This window comes from Amphiura filiformis, chromosome 11, assembly GCF_039555335.1.
Source record: "Amphiura filiformis chromosome 11, Afil_fr2py, whole genome shotgun sequence".
Lineage (NCBI taxonomy): Eukaryota > Metazoa > Echinodermata > Ophiuroidea > Amphilepidida > Amphiuridae > Amphiura > Amphiura filiformis.
The window spans coordinates 50245940-50270932 of NC_092638.1; the positions used below are offsets into that span (position 1 = coordinate 50245940).

Consider the following 24993-nt stretch of genomic DNA (forward strand, 5'->3'; position numbering starts at 1 on the left):
TATGTATCATACCCGGAAATTTTTGCGAGGTTTCAATTTTCGTGTTTTTTGCGGTTAATTTCAGAACCACAAATTTTAACGTATGCGAAAATAACGCATAACGTATGCGAAACCATAGGCTTTCAATGTGTAATTTTTGGTAATCGCAAATATAAGACGCTGAGTGCAGACCTGCTCCGTACACGGTACAGTTCAGATTGCGAAAAATTAATACTGTGAAAATATCACATTTTGGTGGTAATTTTCGCGAAGGTTTTATTTTTGCAAAAAGTGGTTAGGTAGCGCATCCAACCAATCTTATGACTTGTTGTCATATAATTTCATATTTACATTTGATTAAATTGATTTTATATTGATTTGGATCACCACACACTTTAAATCAATTAATTTGAATGTCATGATCATTGAATTTTGCCGTACAAGTTTTTGGGTGGGTGTTAGATCTATTTTTCCAAATTGGTCAGTACAACACTCGCTACCCAACAGAAATGATAATCCTCTTACGAGTTCAGGTAAGACAAAAATGTCCATCAAAGTATGACCTTTTCGCAAAGAAATAACTATCAGCAACTGTTTGCATATGGACACAGCACAGATAGCATTCACATGGGAATTAGTATCCAAATTTGATAATAAAACCCATAAATTTTGGCCAATATTATCCTCGACTACATTATCGATTCTACATGCAGCTCGAACCCAATCAGTCACCACCAGGCCTATGGAAACAAATAAAATCTATCAGCCGCCGCGTTGATCTCTGTGCCCAAAATATATTTAAGATTTTTTTTTGAACATGTACATTACATTGTACAAATTCCTTCTGAAGATCTGTAGCCATATATGGATTAAGATGGCCAACCAGTGTGCGTCATGAATATAATGGCAGAAATGTGGGGTGGGGTACAGTTATATTAAGGGATGCCAGGGGGGGCACGGTTCACGCCTAGGGGGTGTAGGGGGAGAGGAGCCCAGCTCGGTCGGGTGGGGAGTAGAGGTACACCAGGGGAAGCGATGCCAACTCAAAGAAACGTTTACTATATAATATAGTTTTTATACAAACTGATTTTTAAAAATCTTTCTTTAATTCTTTCCTTGTGTGCCCAAATCTAAACCCATGCCTGATCGCATCCACATCTGATTGCTTGAACCACACTCCCACAGCATTCTGCATGCAATGTGTTTTTGTGATTAAAAAACTTTGGTTATTTCCGAATCTCTCTCCCTTTCAGCATTAGTATCTATGCTTTCAGGCTTCAGTTAGGATAGACTGTGAGCAAGTCTTGTTATTCAAATATCCAAAGAGCCACTTCTTTCTCGGGTCAGACATGTATCATAGGTCCAATTTGTATGTAGATCTGTCATGTCACGTGTACACTGTTGGCAATAAAAACAGGAGAAACCCACAGAAAATGATTCCATGTTTTCAGCTGCTTTCACCACCGCCAAAAGTTTTGAAAGGAGATTATAAAACGAGCTCCGATGTATGTTCCAATGTATTTTATCTGTGCAAATTACTAACATGGTCAAAAACATGTTTTGCTCAAAAATGTGGTTTTTGGTCCACAATTTGATTATCAAAAATGTGATTCTTTTTGTAAAAATGTGACTTTTTAGTAAAACATTTAATTTTTGGTCAAAAATGTAATTTTTAGTCAAGAATGTACTTTTTGCTCACAAAATGTGATTTTGGTCAAAACTATGACTTTCGGTCACAAATGACTTACTGTAAAAGTAGAAATTTTCGCGAGGTTTTTATTTTCGCGAATTTCGCTAGTGGACATAAAATCGCGAAAATAAAAACTCGCGAAAATAACCTTTTGCATTAGGTTTCTATCGTATCAATATCAAAACCATGAAATTTAATTCTCGCAAGCCAATTGATAAAATCTTCAAAATCGCGAAAATATCTTCTCGCTGAAAATATTGACTTTTACAGTATTAAAAAATGAGTTTTGGTCAAAAAAATGCAGCTACTGTCCAAGTGGTGAATTAATCGGACACCTTACATCAAGTTACATGTATGTACAAAGGTATAGGATGCAAGATTCTGAAAATAGACTAATGAAGTTGATCAGTTGTTGAGTTTAAGATACAGAGTGGATTAACAGAATATCAGGCAAAATATGCAAATAAGGTCATTAATATTCAGAAATATGCAGCAAATAACATGACACACAACTATACAGCACATGAGGCCATCATACCCAAGTTTTGATATGAAGTTGATCGGCTGTGGAGTTTAAGCTGCACAGTGGATCAATGACTTTGCTTCCGCCCAGACGGATCGGCACAAAACTAATTTATGTTAAATAAAACATTTGTACTACCTATATGACTCAGCGCTCAGCCGTGTAAACGATTATAAAGGGTCAACTTCAGTTTTGATTTATATCTTTTACAGCTCATGTCCTTTCCAATTGACTCATCATGTTCATCATTCTTAAAACTGACAGACATTATATCCACTGATGCTTCCACTAATTACTAATTAATAAATGCAGTTATTTTCAGTTTTTCACATAGTTTTTTTTTATTTTTTTTATGATTTTCATGTTTTCAGAAATGTTGCAAGTTGCAAATATAATAAATTGCATATTTTTGTGTGATCGTGTTACCTTCACATTGCCATGTCGATTCACAAAAAAAAAAACTCTCACAAAAATGCAGTGTATACTTTTTTTAGTTCAAGTAGGCCTAACCATTAGTCTGATAAAATTGTCTGAAATCCTTATTAAAGTAAGAGAGAGAGAGAGAGAGAGAGAGAGAACACAAAAAGAAAGAAAATTCAAATATGTCTACAAAAATCTCTATCCACTGTAAAAGTGGAAATTTCTTCGACAATAAATTTTCTGCACTTTGATATTTTCATGGTAGCGTGTATGTAAGAAATGTGTAAAAATAATTACAGCGCAAAAATTTAGATTTTCACAATGTAACCCAACAAACAAATAAAATGTTTTAATAACATTCAAAAACATTTTAAAAAACATGTTGCAAAACGTTCTAATATAATATTTTTTGCAAAAATGTTTGCAAACAAATATTTTACAATAAACATTTTGACAACATATTTAAAATGTTTTTGTAGTTTATTTTCATAAAACATCTTAAAATTATAAATTATAAATTATAACATTTTTAAAACAAAATATTTTTATGTTTGCTGGGAACCTACCAACACCTGTTTATATCCACAGATCCTGTAACACATACTCACATGGACTCAGCTTGACTGCACAACCATTCTTAGTATAGAGTCGAGACTTGTACCAAGTCTAGTGTCTGATGAAGTCATTGCTGTGTGATGCGTGATAAAGGGTGAGCTGGCAATTTATACAGTGTGCAGTGCACATGTAGTGTTCAGTAGCAAAGCCCACTTGCCAAGACAGTCGACCTGGTGCACACTCTAATGCAGTTTAACAGTTTCCTGGGCCTTGATGATCACATGACTTTAAACAGACGCTTGTTATTTGTTATTGCTCTTTGCTACATGCATTGGCACAGTGCCAAGAGCTCACAGAATGGCTCCACCCACTTGATTGTGCAACTGCAAGTGGCAACTTGCTACTACATATAGATAACTGCACTGCAGAAGGATTGGATGATAGCCACATGCCCACATCTGGCCGTTTATAGGAGGCCAGGGGTCAAATTGCAATTTAATTATCTATGTGCAGTTTATTATGTTTTTAATGTGAAGAAGAATATATAGTTTTAATAGGCAGTACATAATTACGAACATGTATGCATGACTTTATAGATAGTGAAGGGTACCTCACTATCTATGTTATTTAAACAGGACGTTCATTCATGTCCTTGGAAAAAATCATTAATTTTATGCTTGGTGAAAGCTTCTTCCGGGAAGCTACTATATAATAATGTTTCAAATGCATCTCTCTTGCCGAGTTATTTTTCAAATTGGCTCATTTTTCTACATTAATGTGAGAGTAGAGCTTGCTTGCAGGTTGCAGACTATGTGTAATTACCGAACGTACGATACACCAATTCATGAAGCTGACGTTTCAACACAACAGCCAGGAGCACCTATCAGGCTACAGGAATCACAGATTTTTCCACTCTGTCTTTAATACCTATCCTTGAATTATTTTTAGCATTCTTTTTTTTCTCTTCAATTTATATCTTTTTACTAGTTTGATCTAGTATATGGGTCAAAGGTCAGATCTATGCATTGTTTACCACCCGTCCAGGCTGCCAGTACCAGTACCAGTACCCAAGCAAGCAAAAGATGGTTTACATAAAATGTGAAAATGTCGGGTCATATAAAGGGTATAAAAACATTTCAAACATTTTTGAAAACTTTATGGAAAACATTCTAACATAATGTTATCAAATGTTGACAAAATATTTTCCAAAAAATTATGTTTGCTAAAAAATATTTTACAAAAACATTTCGACAATATTTTTAAAATATGTTTGCCAAAAAGGGACATATCTTACAGTAACATTTTGACAACATTTTTTAAATGCTGTTGCAGTGTTTGTTTAAATGTTATTAAAACATTTTGACCAAAACCAAAACACATTTACAACATATTAATAATGTTTTAAAAACATTTTTGTGTTTGCTGGGTATACTCAGTAAATTTGTAAAATGAAAATCATATTTTGAGCATTTGCTGCACAAAACAGAAGATGATACCTGAATACTGATTCTCAAGCCCAAGGATTGAGGACGTTGTTCGCACATGAAAGCTGCCGACTTATATTCAACACTGGTTCATCTATGCAGCGAGGACTGTGTCATGCATGTACTGCAGTATAAATTATTCAGGTAAAACATGTACAACAGCCTATGTACATCTCTGTTCACTATAGCACTGAGTATACCATGTATGCCTCTTTTTTTTGTGGATTCAAATGCCCTTTCTGTTCTGTAGATTACCAGGTTTTTACTCAAATTTTTACATTACTGCATTAATTTTAACCGAAATTATTTATAAATGGAGCTCCAACAAATTTTAGTGCATAGTAAGTCGTATCATAGCTAGGGGGTGCTTTTTTTACCTTTGGTAATCAGATGCCATTATAAAATAATTGGGGTCTTTAAAAAGATGCTAAAAATGGGGTCTTTTCGGAGTAGATGCTAAAAATGGGGGCCTTTTGAGGGAAGATCCTAAAAAGTAGTTTTTTTTGGGGGAGCATATGATTAATTTCAGGTCTTTTGGGTGCAGATGTGATATTATGATGTAACAGTGCGACTTTTTCCACAGAAAGGGTATCGGAAGCAAAAATGCCTTTTGGGTGAAAACAAAATATGGGGTCGGGGGAAAGAGGGAGGATCTTTGGTGATAAAACGGGGGAAAGATGTGGGTCTCTGGTAGTGCACATAATGTATGTATTATCCATGTATATCCTAATATTGAGGGCAAATTACACACTTGTTTTCCATGCTATTACAAAGTTGTAATTCGTGATATACACAAAGGAACTGTATCATAGCCAAATGCATTGCTTTTCCTGATAATACTAGGTTAATTTGTATCCAACAGCTGCAAAAATTCCACATTCATTCATTCATTCATTCATATTTATTTGGCAAAAAGTCAAATTCTACCTGACCAACATGGGGCACTTACTAGGGAACAGGCACTAATTAGGGCCGCACATTTAGTTACTGCAGGTTTGAAAAGTGAAAAATTCTATATTCTCAATTGCAACAACTATTTGGTGAGTGCATACAATTCAGTCATCATTCAAATAGCAGAAGACATGTAAAACATATTAAAAAATAACTTATTTTTGTCAGACATTTAACTTAAGCCCACTATATTGGACTGTGGAGCACTAAACATTTTTGTAACATCCTATTTCACGAATGAACAAAATTGCAAAATTTAAAACTACAAATCTTGTCAGATGCCAGGCACCCTGCACAATATTGGATGTACGTACATACATGCATTGTATTTACTTCAATTTAGACAATTTTGAAAGTTGATATGGCTAAGGAAAATATTAAAATTGAGTGACTGAAATAGAATGGACATCTTTAGGCCGGCTTTGTATCAACCAAATATCATAGATCATAGACTGTAGATCTTCCAACACAGATGAACTTCCAGGACTAACAAAAAGCTTGCTGTTTATTTTATGGTGATATCCTTGCGCTCTTTCAGTAGACATTGTTTTTCCCTGAGGAAAAAAGGACTGCCTGTCAGTACATATTGATTGAGTCGGCTTTTAGTATATCGACGTGGATAATGTTATTACATGCAAGCCCGGCATGCAACTTATTCTCAAGACTTATAGCAGTGGATCATGGCCCACCAAAACAGTACTTGCAAGTAATCCCCCCCCAAATAGGAATTTAATAAAGGAAAATAAAAACATGGATGGGAATATATTATATGGCGCACGTCATGAAAAATATTGGACAAAAATTGTAAAAATATTTTCTTATGTATACTAGTTTTGTACAGGAAGTAGTAATTTCCTTAATGAAGAAATTTTGCTAATGTTCTCAAATTCAAAATTTAATTGCATTTGGCCTGTGATAAACCTTAAGTACATATTGGCAATTAACATGATTATAAATAGGAAAGGGTCAAAATGCCCCAATATTCCTGTGGTTATGCATCATGACTAACTGATGCACAGAGGTAACAGTTAAATTGGCTTCTCAGGCATGGCCCTGAACCATAGCTGTTATCATGGTAATGAGTGCAGTGCTGAAAGGGGTGTGGCTATGCTAATTTAATATGGGAAAGGAAGGTAATTGTACTGCAGCAGGGTTGCCAGTTCATTTTAGCTGCAGTCAGGAAAGACCCTTTGCAAAAACAAACATGTATACGTGGCAGTACTGTTGCTGTATTGACATTGCTTGTGAAGGGCTGTCTGTGGCATGTAAATGTACCCTTTAAAATTAATGGGGACAATAAATGGTGTCAACTGAGGGTCTGTTTAAATTGAATCATGATAGTACATACAATAACCCTTTAAGTGCTGAAAAAGAGACCTCAGTAGTCAGACACCCCCATCATTTTTTTTATTCCTTTTGGTATATTGTGTTTATACATGAAAATATTTGTGTCCACATTAATTTCATAAAGTTCTGTAAATACCTAATAAATTTCTGTCATGCACCCAAAAATATGGGCATGCCTTTAACCACTAAGCTGCTGTACTATACATTTCCCTGCCGTACAGTATAAAACAAAGCTAATATAGTTGGTATTTTTCATTTTGGTCTTCTGTGACCTTTGACCCCTGGGCTTTGACCTTTGTTGTTGACATTATTGGTCAGTTCAAAGCTTATCACATTATTTTTCAAACAAAAATATTGTCCAACATACATGTAGACCACTAAAATGCACATTAAACATGTTATGAATTTGTGTCGGACTATTGTTTGTTTTGTTGGAAGTGAATAATCATTATCGAGTCCTTTCAAGGTTGTTTTTAGTTTAGGTTTTGGTCACATGATTTCCCATTGTTCTGGCCAAGATCTCGCTAGGTATATGGGGGTAGTAGGAACTGTAATCATTTTAATAATACCGGTACCTTAAGTTCTTCTACATGTAAATCTTTTTGTAATCGTTCCCAGACAGTCATAAATGATTTTTATTCCTACTGATTTTACTCTCACATTTTACGACTCCAAATAATGTTATATGCATTGATTTACTATCAGAACACTCCTCTCTATGCCATATATAAATTCTCCTAGCCACATTTCCCTATAAATAATTGTAATTATAAAATTTTAGAAAAAGTAAATTAAGTTTTGGCAGAGGTGGGGCTCGAACTCACGCCACACCGCTATCATGGATTCTGAATGAGCCTAGCGCCTTAGACCGCTCGGCCACCTGAGTTGTTGGTATCCATCTTGGAACTTATTTTAACATATAAATTGCAACTTCAACATAGGCTTACCACGTGACAAGCAAAGACAGAAAATGTACCATATTTTGTTGATAACTGCATGTTCTACATACAGAAATCCGACAATAAATGAGCCTATACATGCACAAAACATTATATATCGATTTTGACTCGCACGTGCGCTACTCGTATATGTGGGTCAGTATATGGAGCCTACCATTTTTCTTGTAGCTTCTTGTATACACGTCAATATTTTTATCATTTATATACAAAAAATACACATTAGACCCCTAATTTTATTTCAGGAAATAAAAGATTAGTTTACCATAAAAACGAAACAGTAATCTTTGGTGGGGTCTAATGTAATTTTTACATGGAATTTTCAACGTTTTTTCTATCGTCATTCTCAGTCAATTAAAAAAATATTTTGGCGTATATAAAATTGAAATAAAATTCTCTGCCTCTCAAACGACATCGAATGTGCCACAATTGGGTATCACAAATCGTTGCAGTTAATTCATATTTTCTTTATACAGAGGATGCTTCAGTTTCGACACAAAAACATTTAATTGAAAACCCTCTCACTCGGATATTTTAAAGAGGTAACCACACTTCCCTAGAATATGAAATAAATTAGCATTAAAAATTTTCTTATTTTAACAGCATTCTAGAAACGCTTGGCATTTGGCGAAAAGAGGAGTACTCTCAGAAATACATTTTAACCCTCTTGAAATTCTTTATGGGATTACTACATAGTGGATTTTTTTAAACCCTAGTATTAATGCAGTATTAGCTCCAAAATAATAATGCAAAGCATTGGAATATATTATTGATTGGTATGGTATAAATATGGATTAAAGTACATGTACAAAAGAGGTGTACAATCTATGCTGAATTGACCACTCTCAGTTGATTTACATTTCAATGGATAGCACAATACTGCCTCCCACCTACATTATGACCTGCATGACCATCTATTTTCCCCATGCATGGAAATAGTAGATAGTGATGTAACAATTTTTTAATGTTTTACCCTGCAGTATAAGTACCACTACCAGGCTGCACTCATCACCTGTCATGTCTGTGTACAATCAGATTGAATACAATACCGCTCTTTTCAAAGACACTAATCTTACAGCAGGCTCTGCCTCTAGATTTTAAAGGCGAGTGGTCAACCAAAAAAATTACAAGTTTGTATAATGAAGAGCTTTGTTGCAAAACCCCTTACATCCACTTTTGACTTTTTGAGAAAAACAGCTTTTTTTAATTGTGCAAGTATTTACTTGTTCGATTTGATTCAATTTGGGATTGGATAAAGTGTTGATGAATAGAAACTAAAAGAATAGGTTTGGGACAATTTTCAAGGCTTCCTATTTATTTTATTATTTATTTTATATCGCACCTTTTGTGGATGTAAGGGGTTTTGCAACAAAATAAATTTACCCCTTTTCTAGAAACCACCTTTGCAATCAAATTTGAGCCCATTTGTTTGCGCTACATTATGTAACTTGACTAATGCTTTGAAAATCAAAAGAAAAATTGAAATATCTCATTTACTTTTTTAATTATGAATTTTAATTAAATTCGGAAAATGACATTTTTGGGTATTTCGAAGCTACACCTTTTGTTAATTAAAATGATTTTTTTCCAAACATAGTGACCCAAAAACAGTTTCTTTTGGTTTTAATAGGTAAAGAACATTCCAGGCTACCATTATACATCAAAAAATTTAAAACGAAACAATTCTATATTCATTTTAAGTTCAGATTTCCGCAAATTCCCTGAGATTTCCGAAACGGGAAATATGCGATAACTCCGGAAGGGAAGGTAGTATGAAGGTCAAACAACCACCAAAATGGGTATTTTTACCCACACTATAATATTATGCCAATAACTCAATTTGGCCAAAAGTGGATGTAAGGGGTTTTGAAACAAAGCTCTTCATATATAAAAGGTTCAGATTTGTAACTTGTGTTCACAGCATAATCTATTGAAGATATAAAAATGCATTCGTTTTGTACGCATTTTATATCTTTTTAAAATAGATTTTGAAGTGAACACAAGTTACAAATCTGCCCAATTTGAATACAAACTTGTAATTTTTTACCATTTTTTAAAAATCAACCATGAATGATTGCTGTAGTTCAAGGGACTTTCCAAATCTGCAGATTTTTTTTTTTTTTTTTTACATTTTGCATTTTTTGGCAGGAATTCTCGTTTTTTCTCGGATTTGGAAGAATCAAGGTGCATTTGGCTTTTAAAAATGTGTTTTTTGCCAGGCCTTACATATAGGTCTCTGCATATTATTGCAAAAAGATAATTATCAGGTTTAACTTGCATTATGCAGTTTGTAATTAAAGGTGGCCCCACAATAATAAGGTTTTTAAATACATAGAATATGCAAATAAGATCATAAATAATCATAAATGTGCAAAAACTATTCATTCTCTATCGCAACATTTGACTATCATCGGCGAATGCATTTCAAAGTGGATTAATGTAATTTCAAGTACAATATGGTCATTTTCACGGTAAAGGGTGTAACTTTGGATTTTTAACATTTTGATCCGTAGTTTTCTAATAAAGCCACAGAATTCCATGATTTTTGGCCACATAAGTCATCTAGTTAGCAGCTACCTTGGGTAGCATAATCATCTTCGGGAGTTACTGCGTTCAGTTTTAGCAGGCTTAAATGTACCTAATATTGCCATTTTGAAAAACTGTAAAAACAGTAACATTTTTGTAAAACCCTGTGTTTTCTTCAGTTAGTTCATGGATAATTTTTCTTATCCTGAAAGTACGGTCATATGTTCAGTAAACACTGCCACATTAGATTTAATTGTGAACAGCCCTGTATTTTTGAGAACCGGACTTGATATTTGTCGTTTCGAGGCTTCATTTTCCGTTAACAATTGTTAACAAACTTTGTGGGTATAGCTTTGATTCATAATTCTTGGTTATTTCTTCACTTCTTCTTGATTCATAACAGTTGATATCTTAACTTGAAATGGGTAACAAAAATTAGTTGATTTGCAAGCTTTTAAAATTTTTATAAAATCTTGACTTCAAAGAGCCGATTTTCCGTTAACTTTTTGAAGCCTCGAAACAAACTGTTCAGCAAGCTTGGGCAAATATAAATAAAAGAGCTCATCCAATCTATTTATCAAAATGTAGCAAAGTAGATCCTCAAGTCACTTGTTTTTAAATCATGGAGATATATATCACCGTTTGAAAATGGGACCCAATACAAACTTTCCGTTAACAATTGAAGCCTCCGAAACAAATGAAGCCTCCGAAACAACAGTAAACTTAATTATCATCTATGCATATCTAAATTGGTATGTTCCATATTGATATCTGCATTGTAATTGTTGCATGATATGTGCAGAACGTCATAAATTTAAAAAAAAATTGATATTATGGTTAATGCTTGAAAAATATACTGATATCCAAGAAAGCCCGTTTCGGAGGCTTCACATGCAAATAACACCATACTTAACAAATGGGTGAAAAAATTATCATGTTATAAATCTGCAATATCTGCCGCATAGAATCATTGATTCAATACACACAAGAAAATAACAGCTTAGATGATCCCAACAGTGTTGTTTTCAAAAAACTACTTCTGCCATGTTTAACCATTGTAAACATGAAGCCTCGAAACAAAAAAAAATGACTTGCTGTGATAATTTAATTTTTGTCACAACTGAAATTCAATACTTAGAAGCAAAGCATGAAAATTGGTAATTGTGATATTTTTTACCTATTTTTTCATGTCAACTTGTAGTAGTTAGCCAAATATTTTACTTTTATGATCACCTGTGTTGTTAACTGAAGCCTCCGAAACACAAATCGCTTGAATTGCCAATTCTAAAAATAACTCCAATTTCTGTGAAACTTGGCTGGGAGGTTCCTTTCATCAAGTAGTATTTGTACATGAAGTTAGACATTTAAATTATTTTAGGAACCCAATTAAAACTTAAAAAATATGTTTAAGGTTGGGAAATTTCCATTGCAAATGACCCTTGATGTTAAAAATTTTCAAAATTGCAATTACAAACATAGCAAAACATGGTATAAAATTTAACTTATATCTGTTGACTTACTTTGGAATGGGATTTCACATGTATTCCAGCTTTCATGTCATAATTTTCTGAGCTTATGTAAAATACATTTTTCTTAGATTTTAACCAAAATGTTATGGAAATGTCAAATTTTTATCAGAAATCAAAAGGTTTAAGCCTTGAAACACTATTTTACTGGAATTTAAGTTGCTTCTATGCATGATTACAGTAAACAGAAACATATTTAAGTGGTTTGAAATTTTGACCCTAAAAATCAAAAGTTACACCCTTTACCGTGAAAATGACCATATGCAAATGAGGTAATTAGTATTCATAAATACACTGTTGGTAACCCACACTTTAGAAAGGGTGGGTTTGAAGGGTCCACAAAATGCTTGAAAGGGTGGGTTTGAAAAATTTCTGGTTAAACTGCGTGTCCAAATAAAAAGCGTGGTCTCTGATAAAAAAAAATGGGTGGGTTTAGAAATCAACAATTGCAATCTCAAAGCTTACTGTAATTTCCAATTGAATGACACTAAATGAAACACAAAAAAAATATTGAAATCCCATTCTGTTTGGGCATCTAAAACTTTGTAATTCTCTTTGGATGCAAATCTGCATCTCCTGGACCACCATAACCACTTATCTATGATCAGTAACCACGCGTAGAAAGGGTGGAAAATAAAAAGGGTGGGTTTGAAATAAAAAGGGTGGGTTTGTATCACCACTGCCAACTATGAAATATGCAGATAACAGCACAAGATGTTGTCATACTTTTATCACCCTACCTAGTTTCAAGTTCATCACTTATTTCATGTAAGCTACAGAACCAATTTATAGAATTTCAGATCCAATATGCAAATAATCTCCTTAATATTCAAAAATATGTAAATGAAATGTGTTTATGCAAATTCCAAGGTCTTTGAGAATATATATCATTAGTAGCATTGTAATGCATGGAACATGTATGGTATGCCAATTTTCGTTAAGAGATTCCTCTATGTTACCGTTTTGTTCCTACATGTAATGAAGGTCCCCTGCATTTAGGTCAGTTTTTCATGGAAATAATTATGGGGAGGGTGGTATTTATTAGGAATACAGTAGATTTCCTCATAACACAAGTTTGGAGTTCAATTTGCTTTTTGCTTGAAAATGACACCTCACACATTGATGTTGCATGTGGGAGTGGGATAGAGATTATGTGATGCATACTTAAGTCCTTATCATTATTTTTAATACTTTTTCCTACATATTTTCTGTTTCCAACAATAGAGAGTTCCCGTGTTTTGGGTTACCCGCCATCTTGGAGGGAAACCTAAATGCCGATTACAATTTTCAGAATACCAACACTCGCGCAATAATTAGCAAATGTTATTTTGTAGAATGTAGCACCAATAGGGTCATTGACCAAATCAAAGGAATGAGGAATACGGCGGTGCGAATCACGTTATAAACACTATTGTAGTCTGTTCCGCTTGAAAACACGGGAACTCTCTATTGTCGTATGTTTCAATATCAGTTAACATCAGGAAGGTAAGTGGGTAAGAGAGCGACATCATGGTGCATGTATATGGGGGCTCGGCATGGTGCATGTATAGGGGTTCGTCCGGGATTGAGCCACATACAAACACAGGTTTAAAATGTATCAGGTTAAAGTGTACATGTAGTTCCTTTTTAAGCTGTAATGCTTTACTTTCATTGACCATTTCCTTAAAAAATAAAAAAAAATAAAGGAAAGATTTGCATCACTGTAATCTCACTTTCACGAGACTTAATTACATCACTGAGTCACACATTTCATAATTTAAAACATAATGCCATCCCCACTATGTTTGTATCAATGTGCACATTATCAATTACATAGGATTATGCGATAAAATGGCCGTTTGCAATTTTACGAATTTGAATAGTATCAGTAGAAATGCATGAGAGTTTTTGATACTGGAAAGAGCATGCATAAGGTGTATGTCCAATTGCATATTATGCAATGTATTAGCTGCATATTTTTGCACTTTCTTTCCACTAAGTTGCAAAATATATCAACTATATATGGGCAATTCCAAGCAAAAGTGGACATGACTCAAAAAAATGAAATTGCCAATATATATTTCTTTTAACTTTTATATTATTCCAAACAGATGTAAGGTTCAAGTTATAAACTTTTTTCGGCATTTTTCTAACATTTTGGTTGTTTTTTTCAAGTTTCTTTGGAGAGTGTATTTTAAGTGAAAAACTCCTGTTCAACTTAGATATTTTCCAAGTGGGCCTATTTTATTAAACATGGGCACTTTTCTTTTAAATTTGATACATTTTATATCTCTGAAATATGGTCTTCAAGAAACATCCAACACATTTTAAATAATCCCCACTAATTTTTTTTCTTTCATTCCGTTTTCATAGCACTAAATATGGCGTAGTACGAGTTACCGAAAAGATGCATTTTTTATGTATTTTCAAAATGTTGGCAATGTAATTGATGCCACTTATTATTTTCCTTCTACTAGTAGTGCCTTGAGTAAAAATAAGAAATTAATATACAAAACACTATCCATCACATAATAATGACCCATTAAAAACTGTAGCACGAGTTACCAGTAGCACGAGTTACCGATGTAGCATGAGTTACCATAGCCCACTTCCCCCTGTACCAGCAAAGGAAATGCAAAACCTACCACTTGGCAGCAATAGAGGATCTCCCAACTACATGAATATGCATTTATATGTGACCATGGTATTGGTAACTAATTTTTTTCTTTCATTGTGTTTTCATAGCACTAAATATGGCGTAGCACGAGTTACCGAAAGATGCATTTTTTTATATATTTTCAAAATGTTGGCAATTTAATTGATGCCACTTATTATTTTCCTTCTACTAGTAGTGCCTTGAGTAAAAATAAGAAATTAATATACAAAACACTATCCATCACATAATAATGACCCATTAAAAACTGTAGCACGAGTTACCAGTAGCACGAGTTACCGATGTAGCACGAAGTTACCATAGCCCACTTCCCCTGTACCAGCAAAGGTAATGCAGAATCTACCACTTGGCAGCAATAGAGGATCTTCCAACTACATGAATATGCATAAATGTGACCATGATATTGGTAACAGCTTTCTAGCAGCAGTGTAGCCAGTGTGTGGGGGGGAGGGGCAGCCTGCCCCATGACAAACTAGAATTATGCAGTTCATAATTAAGGTGCCCATACACACACACACACAAGTGTGTAAATAACAAAGGTTTGTAAATAAAAAATAATATCCAAATAAGCTCATTAATATTCATAAATATGCAAATAACATGACACAAAATTATACAGCACATCAGGCCACCATATCCAACCAAACCAAGTTTGAAGTTGATTGGTTATTGTGTTTATAATGCTGCAAAGTGGATTAATGAAAATGTAGGCAAAATTTGTAAGCTCATTAATATTCATAAATATGCAAATAACATAACACAAAACTACACAGCACATCAAGCCACCATTATTCTATCACCATACCGGTACCAAGTTTGTAGTTATTGTGTTGGAGCTGTAGGCCTACAGTGGATTAATGAATTTGCTTCCGCCCGGACAGCCAAACAAAAAGAAAGAAACAAACAAACAACCAGGCAACCACACATGTGTGGGGGCCAAAAATTAAAGAGAAAAGTGACCTCCTGTCGCAGGAAAATTAAAGTAAAAATATGGAAGGCAAAGATAGAGATAAGATTCAAGGAACCAGTTTCCACCCCGATCATGTGCCAAAATAGTGTAAATTTATTTATACCAAATTTTTGCATACACCAATTAAGTCCTTTTTTTTAAGCTCAAAGACTTTACATTGTACAGTCTCTCTAAAAAAACATGTTATTTAGCATATATCCCACTATCAATACCTGGTCAAAATGATGCAACCAAAATTTTTAGCCCTCCACCCCCTAGGATCTAGCCTACATTGTAAGAACCAATCAATTAATATGGGCCTCATGGAAGAACAGAGGATACCTTAAAACATCCACTGAATGAGTAACCCAGGCAAAAGAAGAAATAAAACAAACAAAATAGATACTGGAAATCCTGAGATTAACAGCCACAGTGACATTGTTGATACTGAGATTTGTATAGTTCTGAGATTTGTACTGGAAATTGGTTTGTTGTTGAGTGTAATGAGGCTCATTTTCCAGCTTAATGAAGTGATTGAAATCGGGCAAACTGTAGAGTATTTGCACCAAGCAGGAAATGGTCTCAACCAAAAGATGACCAAACATTCTTTAACTCAGAAAGCAATTTTTTAAAAACTTACAGAGCAAATAACCATGAACATTACAAGTTTTGTGATGGAATTTAGAGTCAAATAACATGAAAGTAAAAGTTTTATCAATTGTTGACTGTTCAATTTAACTGTTTAAATTTAAGCCCTAGAATAAAATATCCAAACAGGATCAAGCAAGGCGTATGTAAGGCTGGGATGTTTGTATATAATGTGTGTGGTACATTGTATGCTGGTACATACACTGAATAGTGTTATTTGTACATAGATGGGTTATTTGGGGGGTTATTTGTACATAGATTGAGTTATTTGATCATTACACCAGTTGTTGAGGAAAAAAAAAAAAAAAAAAATTGACATTTAGATGAACAATACCATTTTATATATGGCGGACAAACTGTAGCACGAGTTACCGTAGTACACGAGTTACCATGTTTTTGCCAGTCAATGTAAAACTATGAGGGGCACAACTTTTTAAGGTATACCAAAACAAACCTTATTATAGCAATTACTTATCATATAATCAATAAGGCTTTAGTGTTTTTTGTTTTAGCACACCATCAAAATAAAAATGAGTGATTTTTAAGCATGTCCTCTGCTCGTAGCACGAGTTACCGATTTTTACAGCTGTCCCATACATACAAAAGTTGATATCCTGAATTAGTAATACTATGAGGATCTAGCCTTGAATGTTGGGTATTAAAATACAAAAAATTCAGATTCCAATCAAATCAATTTAAAAGCTGGAGCACAAAGTATGCAAAAGGACGCCATAAAGTGTAGCACGAGTTACCGTGGAATTGCCCATATATATAGGAACATTTTAACACTCATTATCAGTTGGGGAGCAGATGACTGTGAGCATCTTCCGCTTACTACTGCAAGGGGGGGTGGGTATTTTTATTTCCCAAAATATTTTTCTTTCCCCCTCCCCTTACAGCCCTTTTAAAAACCCAAAATTACAAAAATGCCAACTTTTTGCAGCAATTTTATGCAAAATTGGTTGATTTACCTTTGCCCCCTGAAATTCATTCCCCATGCCCCCCAAAAAAAACAATTCCTGGTGCCACCACTAATCTTGGACCATTAATGTAATTTGTAAATTGTTGTGGCTATCTGAATATACCGCAGTAACCATGTGCGCTGTCATCCATGTCTTAAATCTGGTGTATTGTACAGGCTATATTCTTTCATTGTTTAGAAAGGCGAAATACATTCTGATCTGATACATTAGGATCCTGTCCACTTGCTATGAATTGCAAAGGCATCAAGCATTCCATATCCTTGGAGAGATGATCCATGAGCATCCACTGGCACATATGGGTCCTGTGACAAAAGTTGTCTCAAACAGTTTCACTTCATGGTAGTTATTGGTATAAGTGTATTTCTCCAAAGGTGTTCTACATACATGTATACATCTTACTAAGCCAAATCTTAAGCTTTGCATCTTTTCACATTCCCAGGACTGATTCCCATCATGGATCCAAAGTACCGTATTCAAAATCGGAAACATGGTTGATGGTACTCTATAAACTTCAATTGTTGGCTGAGGATTGAAATTCTTCATACTTTGTCTTAGCAGCACTGATGATGATGACACCATGATCTGCTGCAGCAGATCTGGAGAGCTGCAACTGCACCTGTGGTATTGAAGACTCCAACAGGGCAATGCCACAGCAAAGTCCAGGTCATTCAACAATCTTCTTGATTTCGATGGGTCATCTCATGACTCCCGTTTCTACTCTGGAGGACTTCTTCAAAAGGAAATCTACATTTTTGTACTATGACGATAAACAGGAAAGAAGCTAGTTGGAATGGGTCTGGGTGTTTTCATCTATATACCATAACAGCACTACTTGGTTAAGTTGTAAAATACTTAGATCACACTAACCAGGGCTTCAGGGATGTTGTAATGAAAACAAACCACGATGATCCTCCTCAGGATGTGTGTCTGCTCTGCAGTCTTGCTGATCCTAATTAGCAAGGGATCAACATAAGGTCGAAATCTATTCATCAGGATCTTGTGCATCATTTCAGATCCCCAGGACTGGATCCCATCGTGGATCCAAAGTACCGTATTCAAAATCCGAAACATGGTTGATGGTACTCCATACAATTGTTGGCTGAGGATTAAAATTTACTTCATACTCTGTCTTAGCAGCACTGATGATAACGACACCTTGATCTGCTGCAGCGACTGCACCTGTAGTATGGAAGACTCCAACAGGGCAATGCCACCAGCACAGTCCAGGTTATCCCACAATCTTCTTGATTTGGATGGGTCATGACTCCCGTTTCTACTTTGGAGGACTTCTTCAAAAGGTAATCTACTATGACGATAAACAGGAAAGAAGCTAGAACACCAGTAGTTAATTGGAATTGGTCTGGGGGTTTTTATCTATCATAACAGCACTACTTGGTTGTTGTAAAACACTTAGATGACACTAACTGGGGCTTCAGGGATGTTGTAATGAAAACAAACCACGATGATCCTCCTCAGGATGTGTGTCAGCTCCGCACAGTCTTGCTGATCCTAATTAGCAAGGGATCAACATAAGGTCGAAATCTATTCATCAGGATCTTGTAATTTTTGTGGCAATAGATATGAGTGAAATGACCAGGTAGTTTCTCATGAGAGAAAGATCACCTTTCCTTTGTAGAGGGATGATTTGTGATCCGTTGTTGAGGTGGTAACAGTGTTCTGTAGTATGTGTACACTTGCATACAGAAATCGTGGATGATATCAATCATGTAATGACTTTACCCTGCAGGGTTTCAGCTGGAACAAAACAGTCAACCCTGCTGCCTTGTTGGTGGTCTTCATGGCTTCTATGGCTTCAGTGGTCTCTTCCCATGTTGGAGGGTCTTCAGTCTTAAGTTGAGTTCATAAACTTTAAGTAAGCTGGGCTTGTCCTAGAAGGATCAGTGTTGATTGAAGGGCACTCAACAGCTGCCACAGCTGGTGGAGAGAATCCTGGTGAAACTGACCCACTATCATTCACTATCAAGGGGTGAGCTGTAATACAGTTTCCTTGAGCAGTCCCTAATCACTTGCAGGAATGGACCCATCTCTACTCTTAACCATCCTCTTCTGCCTTACATTCTTTCCAGAGAGATTGTGAATGTTTTCCAGATGGTTGTGTAGAATTTAACAACTCTCATCAGCTAGTTAGAGATCATGTCCAAAGATTTAAAAAAAGCTAGTTAGAGATCCTCCATCTACTTGACAGCAAATTCATAGTACCTGCTTTGATTCAATCAGGCTGGTCTTCCTTCACTGTGTTCCTCCATCTTTCTCTATAATGAGTCTTGGAGATGGATCATGGAGGTATTTCTTCTTGGCGTCATCTTTTCAGTCTGATGGTCTCGTCTGAAACATTAACTTAGCAATCCACATGGCACATGCTTTTAAATGAAAGTAATATCTCTGTCACTGTTTTATCGCGTTTTCAAAGGTGTCATCATACCTGTCAGAGATGCGTCAATGTGTCATCCATGTCTTGGCTTGGAATCAGTTTGACAATTCCAACTGGAACAGGTCCTTGAACTTGGATCTTTTGCATGGTTTACCTTTGCTAGTTTGCACACTGATGAAATGGAGGACACTGAGAATACACTGGTCGGAATCCAATTTTACTATATTGATAGAATTGACCCACTTGCTGTTTATTAAGGGCTCATATTGAAATTCCCTTACACAGGAAGGTGTGCGCCATCCTGCAGCTTTCCTGTGCTAGCCTTCTTTGTTAAAATCCTGGGCAGGGTGTATCACTGATGCATATAATCCATCCGCTTTTATGACCGATCTTTCCTGAGGCGCGCTTAGCGAGGGGAATCCTGGCTTCTTTCTGTGTGAAAATATGGTAGGGTACTTCAATATGAGCCCTAAGATGTGTGATTCCAGTTTAATTAATTGGTGCTTTGATCCAGCTGGATAAGACCGGGTCCACTCCACACACAGCTTCTCTGCTGGGGGAATCTCATCTGTGCAGGGCTAAGGCACATTTTGACCAATTGGTCACCACTGTTGTTGGAAGTATCACAGAAGCAATATTTGCTTCCAATGACCCCAGGGTGATTAGAGACGATTGTCCATTCATATTTGAATTTAGATGAGATGGATGTTGTGTCTCTCAGTGTCATCCCCGATATCTTCATGGCAGAAATCGCCATGGTAGGTTGAATCCACCGCCACGCATGGCCATTTTGTTCCGCCCTGTTTAATAGTTTTGAGACGCATAATGGGCAGAAGGACATCTGACTAAGGCTACTGACAATAGCCTGGTGACTGACCTCGCTGTGTGTGAGTGAGCATACGCCATAGGTCATCTGCTTTTAGACTACCTCCACGATTGGCCTATACACTGTGCTATAATAGTTCGGCACATATAAAATCAGAATTTTTGTCAGGTTTTGAGTTCAAGACGCAAGCTTCTTTCTCAAGACGCAAGCTAACGACTATCATTTCCGTTCAACACATATGTTCAAGTGCAAGGAACCAAATCTGGTTTCCTTAGACTAAATCAATTACGGGAGATATTCATCATTTTCTACCCCGGTATCCAAAGATTTTACTCTGAATATCAAATCGTGCATAGCACATTCACGTGTATCGTTCCCGGGTATTGATTTTAGTATCTCTGCTGTACCAAGTAATTATTAGCCAGGCGATGTCGGTGTGTGTCTCTCTTCTCTACTTTGTTTAAATTGACAATGTATAGGCGATTGCAAGGATGAGTATAGTCTCTGTATAAAGTTGTTTAAAACACTCTGCCGGATGCATTCACTGTCGTGATGCTTAGTTGGGAGTCATGGAAGGTTGCGGTTGCAATGCTTAAATCCTCTCAGAGACAGCTTTCACACTCTGCAGGTACACATACACTCCTTCAGTCCTTCTTGCTAAGTGCTCTTTTGTGGCAGAGCTTTAGCCCAAAAGCTAATTCTTGCATCTAATCATTTCTCCTGTTGGATTGGAAGTGATGAGCCTGTGTTGTTGAATTCCTGATATCAATAACTGCAACAGTGCAGCCCTTGAACTCCCCTGTTAGTAGAGGGCGCATATGTTATATGAATAATAATGATATGCGAGATGAAGGCAGACATCAGTCTGTGATGTCATCCTGGGCTCCCACTAGCCTGTCATGGAGTCAGTCATACACTGCTGCTCAGCTTAATGTCCATGATACGTCTTAGATCTACCAATTATTTCAACACTTTTTTCAGGAATATATCACACTGACTTTTGTAAAATCTGCTCTTTGGTCACATTTTTTGCTAAATATTACCAATGTAGAGGTGCGAGGTTGGCAAAATATACCTTGTTTCAATCCTTATGCCCAGGAGAATAAGAGCAAACCAAGATAGCATTTAAGACGGTGTATGCACATTTTTATTTTGACCTCTGTACAAAGGTTTTTGACGTTGACTTGACCCCAGGTGTTGTCAGTGCTATGTTTCTACCATCGTGCTGATTTTTTAAGACATAAAAAGTGGCCATTTCCTGCTCTACTTTGAGGCTATCAAATTGAAGTTCCAGTCCTTGGCTATCTACATGTATGGTCACAGTATGTATGTATTTGTATTGCTGATTTATTTATGGAATTTTAGGTTTACTGAAAGGCACTCCAAAAATCCAAATTGGTTCCTTCCACTGTATGGTTGTATTACCGTTGCAATGATCACTTATGATGGAGTAAGTCCTACAAATTATATAAGCACACTTTGACTCTGCTCATTTGTAGCACAAGAAAATCTGATGGCTCTGAAAAGAGTCCTTCTGAAACAGCCTAGATGCTCAATTAGCCACTCAGAATACAGCTTCAGTGGTAAAAAATGGTCAGTGTGGATAATATGCAAAAATGGTACAATTCTGCGTGTCCAGAACACCTGTTTCCACAAGTTGTTGGCAAGGTCCTTAACATGCCCTCATTAATTTGCCTCCACTGTGTAATTTTTCACACTTTGCAAACTCTGCTTGTTTTTAAATTTGCGATTTTGAGTTATTCTTACACAAACCTATACAGAGAAGAAAATATTTGTGCATTTTCATATTTTCAAGGTCCTGTAGCTGTGAATGGAGTGAGAGTATGAAATATTTATGTTCCTCTAAAATTTCCATTTTACAGACTTAATCATGTAATAATTGCTTGCTTGATTGCATCATCAAAGTTCTTCATGTTCATTGGCTCCATCATACATCTTACAATCACTTCATGCAAACCGGGCTCCTTTCCGTCCATTTTGCTGGTTCCCTGCTACTCATCATTCTCCCATTAAAGACGCAGTATTGAATTCAAGTCGGCAGCTTATTGGCCAAAAACAAAATGCGGCTTTGAACAGCAGGTTAAATTTGAATATTGTAATCAGCACAATTGCATGTAGTGTGCTAAGAATACAAAGCCCTAGAGCCAAGTGCTAAGATCATTTGTGGTTGACTTTAAAAAATTGAAAAAAAAATTACAATTTTGTCTCCTCAAAGGGCAAAGTTTTAATTTGTGTTCACTTCATACTTTATTTAAATGGTAGAAATGCACACAAAACCAATGCATATTTACCATTTTAATTGAGTATGAAGTGAACACAAATTATGACTTTGCCCTTTATGAATACAAAATTGTAATTTTTGAGTAATTTTGTTCCATTTTTTTAAAACCACCACAGATGATCTTACCATTTGGCTCTTTGTCACTCCAGGAACTCTCCAAATCTGCTGGGGGGGGCCCCAAAAGCAAAAGAGGGGATTTGTGGGGTGTTTTAGGGGTTATAACAGATTTTACATTGTTCAGCCACCAAAATGGCAGGTGCTAATTAGTGGAGGGTGCCAATAAGTCTCATATTGCACTACATGTAGGTCAAAGGTCAAAAAGTGACCAAATAGGATTAACATTTATAGTGTTCCTGTGGTTGTTATCATCATGCACCAAAGAACTGGCTCAAGATTCCAAGGAAAGAGATTCACTTACCTGGTATTGAGTATATTTTGGGGCTGACGATTTCCGTCTGGAAATAAATGAGATAAGAAAAACAGGAGATAATAATTTATAAATTTCGTATTTTAAGCGCCACCACCACAAGATTACATTTTTTCCCTGTCATGTTGAACCACGGTAGATGCTGGTATGAATGTTTACGAGTACTTACAATGGTAAGAATATTTTCATGAGGTGAAATATGGACTGCTCCATTCAAGAAGGCTTTGGAACTGTTCATATATTGCCAAATGAAAATATTCTTTCCATTGAATGAATAACAACATTCTTTATTTTGTCGGTCGCAACACATAGTGGCGTAGAGTGATTTTCTAAATTTTCCATTTCACATAGTGGCGTATAGGTTTAGAGCTAGCTATATCATAATAATCTTTATTCCTTGTTAACTTTTTAAAGATACAGTTTAAAAGTTTGAACCTTAAACTTCCAATTTCAAATGGAATCGAGCTACTGAGAGATAACAGTGGAGGAGTATCGACTCCGTTACTGGTAGCATATCTTTGAAAAACGTTTTGCTCGGAGACATATTTTGTCCTTCACATATGCCACTATGTGTTGCGACCGACGATTTATTTATATACAGGTAACTCATGTAAATTCCACTTACCGTATTTGTTCCATTAATCGCCAGGGTATAATATAACCAGTATCACATTGCATTTTGCTACACAATCTAGGCAAATTGCTATGCAAATCACACAAACATATGTTATTGCTATGTTGCTATACAAATAAAACTTTGTCACGATTTTGCTATGCAAAATTCTGACACTAAATTGTTATTAATTGCCCATCCCATGCCCCTATAAGCGCCCACCCAGTGACTTTACAACAAACAAAATGTGTTATTAGTTTATTAACTGCCTTTAGATGCAAATCTGAATCATGGTCTGAAACATATGACACACTGATGATGATGGATGAATGCCCTTTTCACGTACTGTCAGCTTAATGTAAAAAATAAGCGCCCACTCAAAATGACTTTGTTAAGCACACTGGGCGGTTATTAATGGAACGATTATATGGTAAAATTCCACTTAATTTATAAATCAATATGAAGACAAAATAAAAAATATATATTTATGAACACCTACAATTGGCGAGTCGAGGTGGTCACCGTGCGCGCTACACGCTCGCGTTTGTCAGTGTTGCCATGGTAGCATCGCATGAGTGCAATGGAAAAGGAACTATTGCACTTGTGCGGAGTGCAAAAGTCCTTTTCTAAAAATAGTAATCGACTCAAAGTTGTAACCGGAAAAATACTGATATTTACAAAATAATCTAAGGTGTTTTTTTCGCAGCTGGATAGAGTTGTACATTTTAATTACTTTTGCTTCTATTGTCTAGCAATGCCACCCACCCCGTGGCATAAATATTAATTTATTTTAGGTCCCACTCGTTTCTCATGAATTCTTCTTTCTGTCAACACTTGCATTTGATCTAGCACTTGCATGCTTTCATTGATTTTGACACATATTTTACATTAGCCAGTGTCCTTGTGGTGTAAAACTTACAAATTTGGGGTTAAAGGTCAATTATTTCCAGCCGGTAACTGAATACCTTCAACATGTCTACAAACAAGTAACAACATAGCACAATGATGCCACTTGCAGTGCATACATGCATTGATACTAGTCAGTGTCTGTGGGGTGTTCACAGATTTGGGGTCAAAGGTCATTAGGTTGCACAAAATATTTTTTCAGTTTTTGAGTGCTCATAAAAATATCTTCAGGTTTCCAGCTTCATGACTGACTGCAAATTTGGGGTCAAAGGTCATTAGGTTGCACAAAATATTTTTTCAGTTTTTGAGTGCTCATAAAAATATCTTCAGGTTTGCA

The 24993-nt window shown here is 35.7% G+C and overlaps 1 protein-coding gene across 5 annotated transcripts in view; it reads right to left on the reverse strand.

Moving 5' to 3' along the window:
- The window catches only part of LOC140164954 (uncharacterized), a 53748-nt gene that overhangs the window by 26608 nt on the left and 2147 nt on the right, over positions 1-24993 (reverse strand). For 4 of the 5 annotated variants that reach the window (XM_072188355.1, XM_072188354.1, XM_072188357.1 and 1 more), the window contains exon 2: positions 23129-23165. In XM_072188355.1, the coding sequence (XP_072044456.1) occupies positions 23129-23165 (37 nt within the window). Of the gene's footprint in view, positions 1-3220; positions 3366-23128; positions 23166-24993 lie in introns of those variants that run through there. The other variant, XM_072188358.1, reaches the window with a different exon arrangement.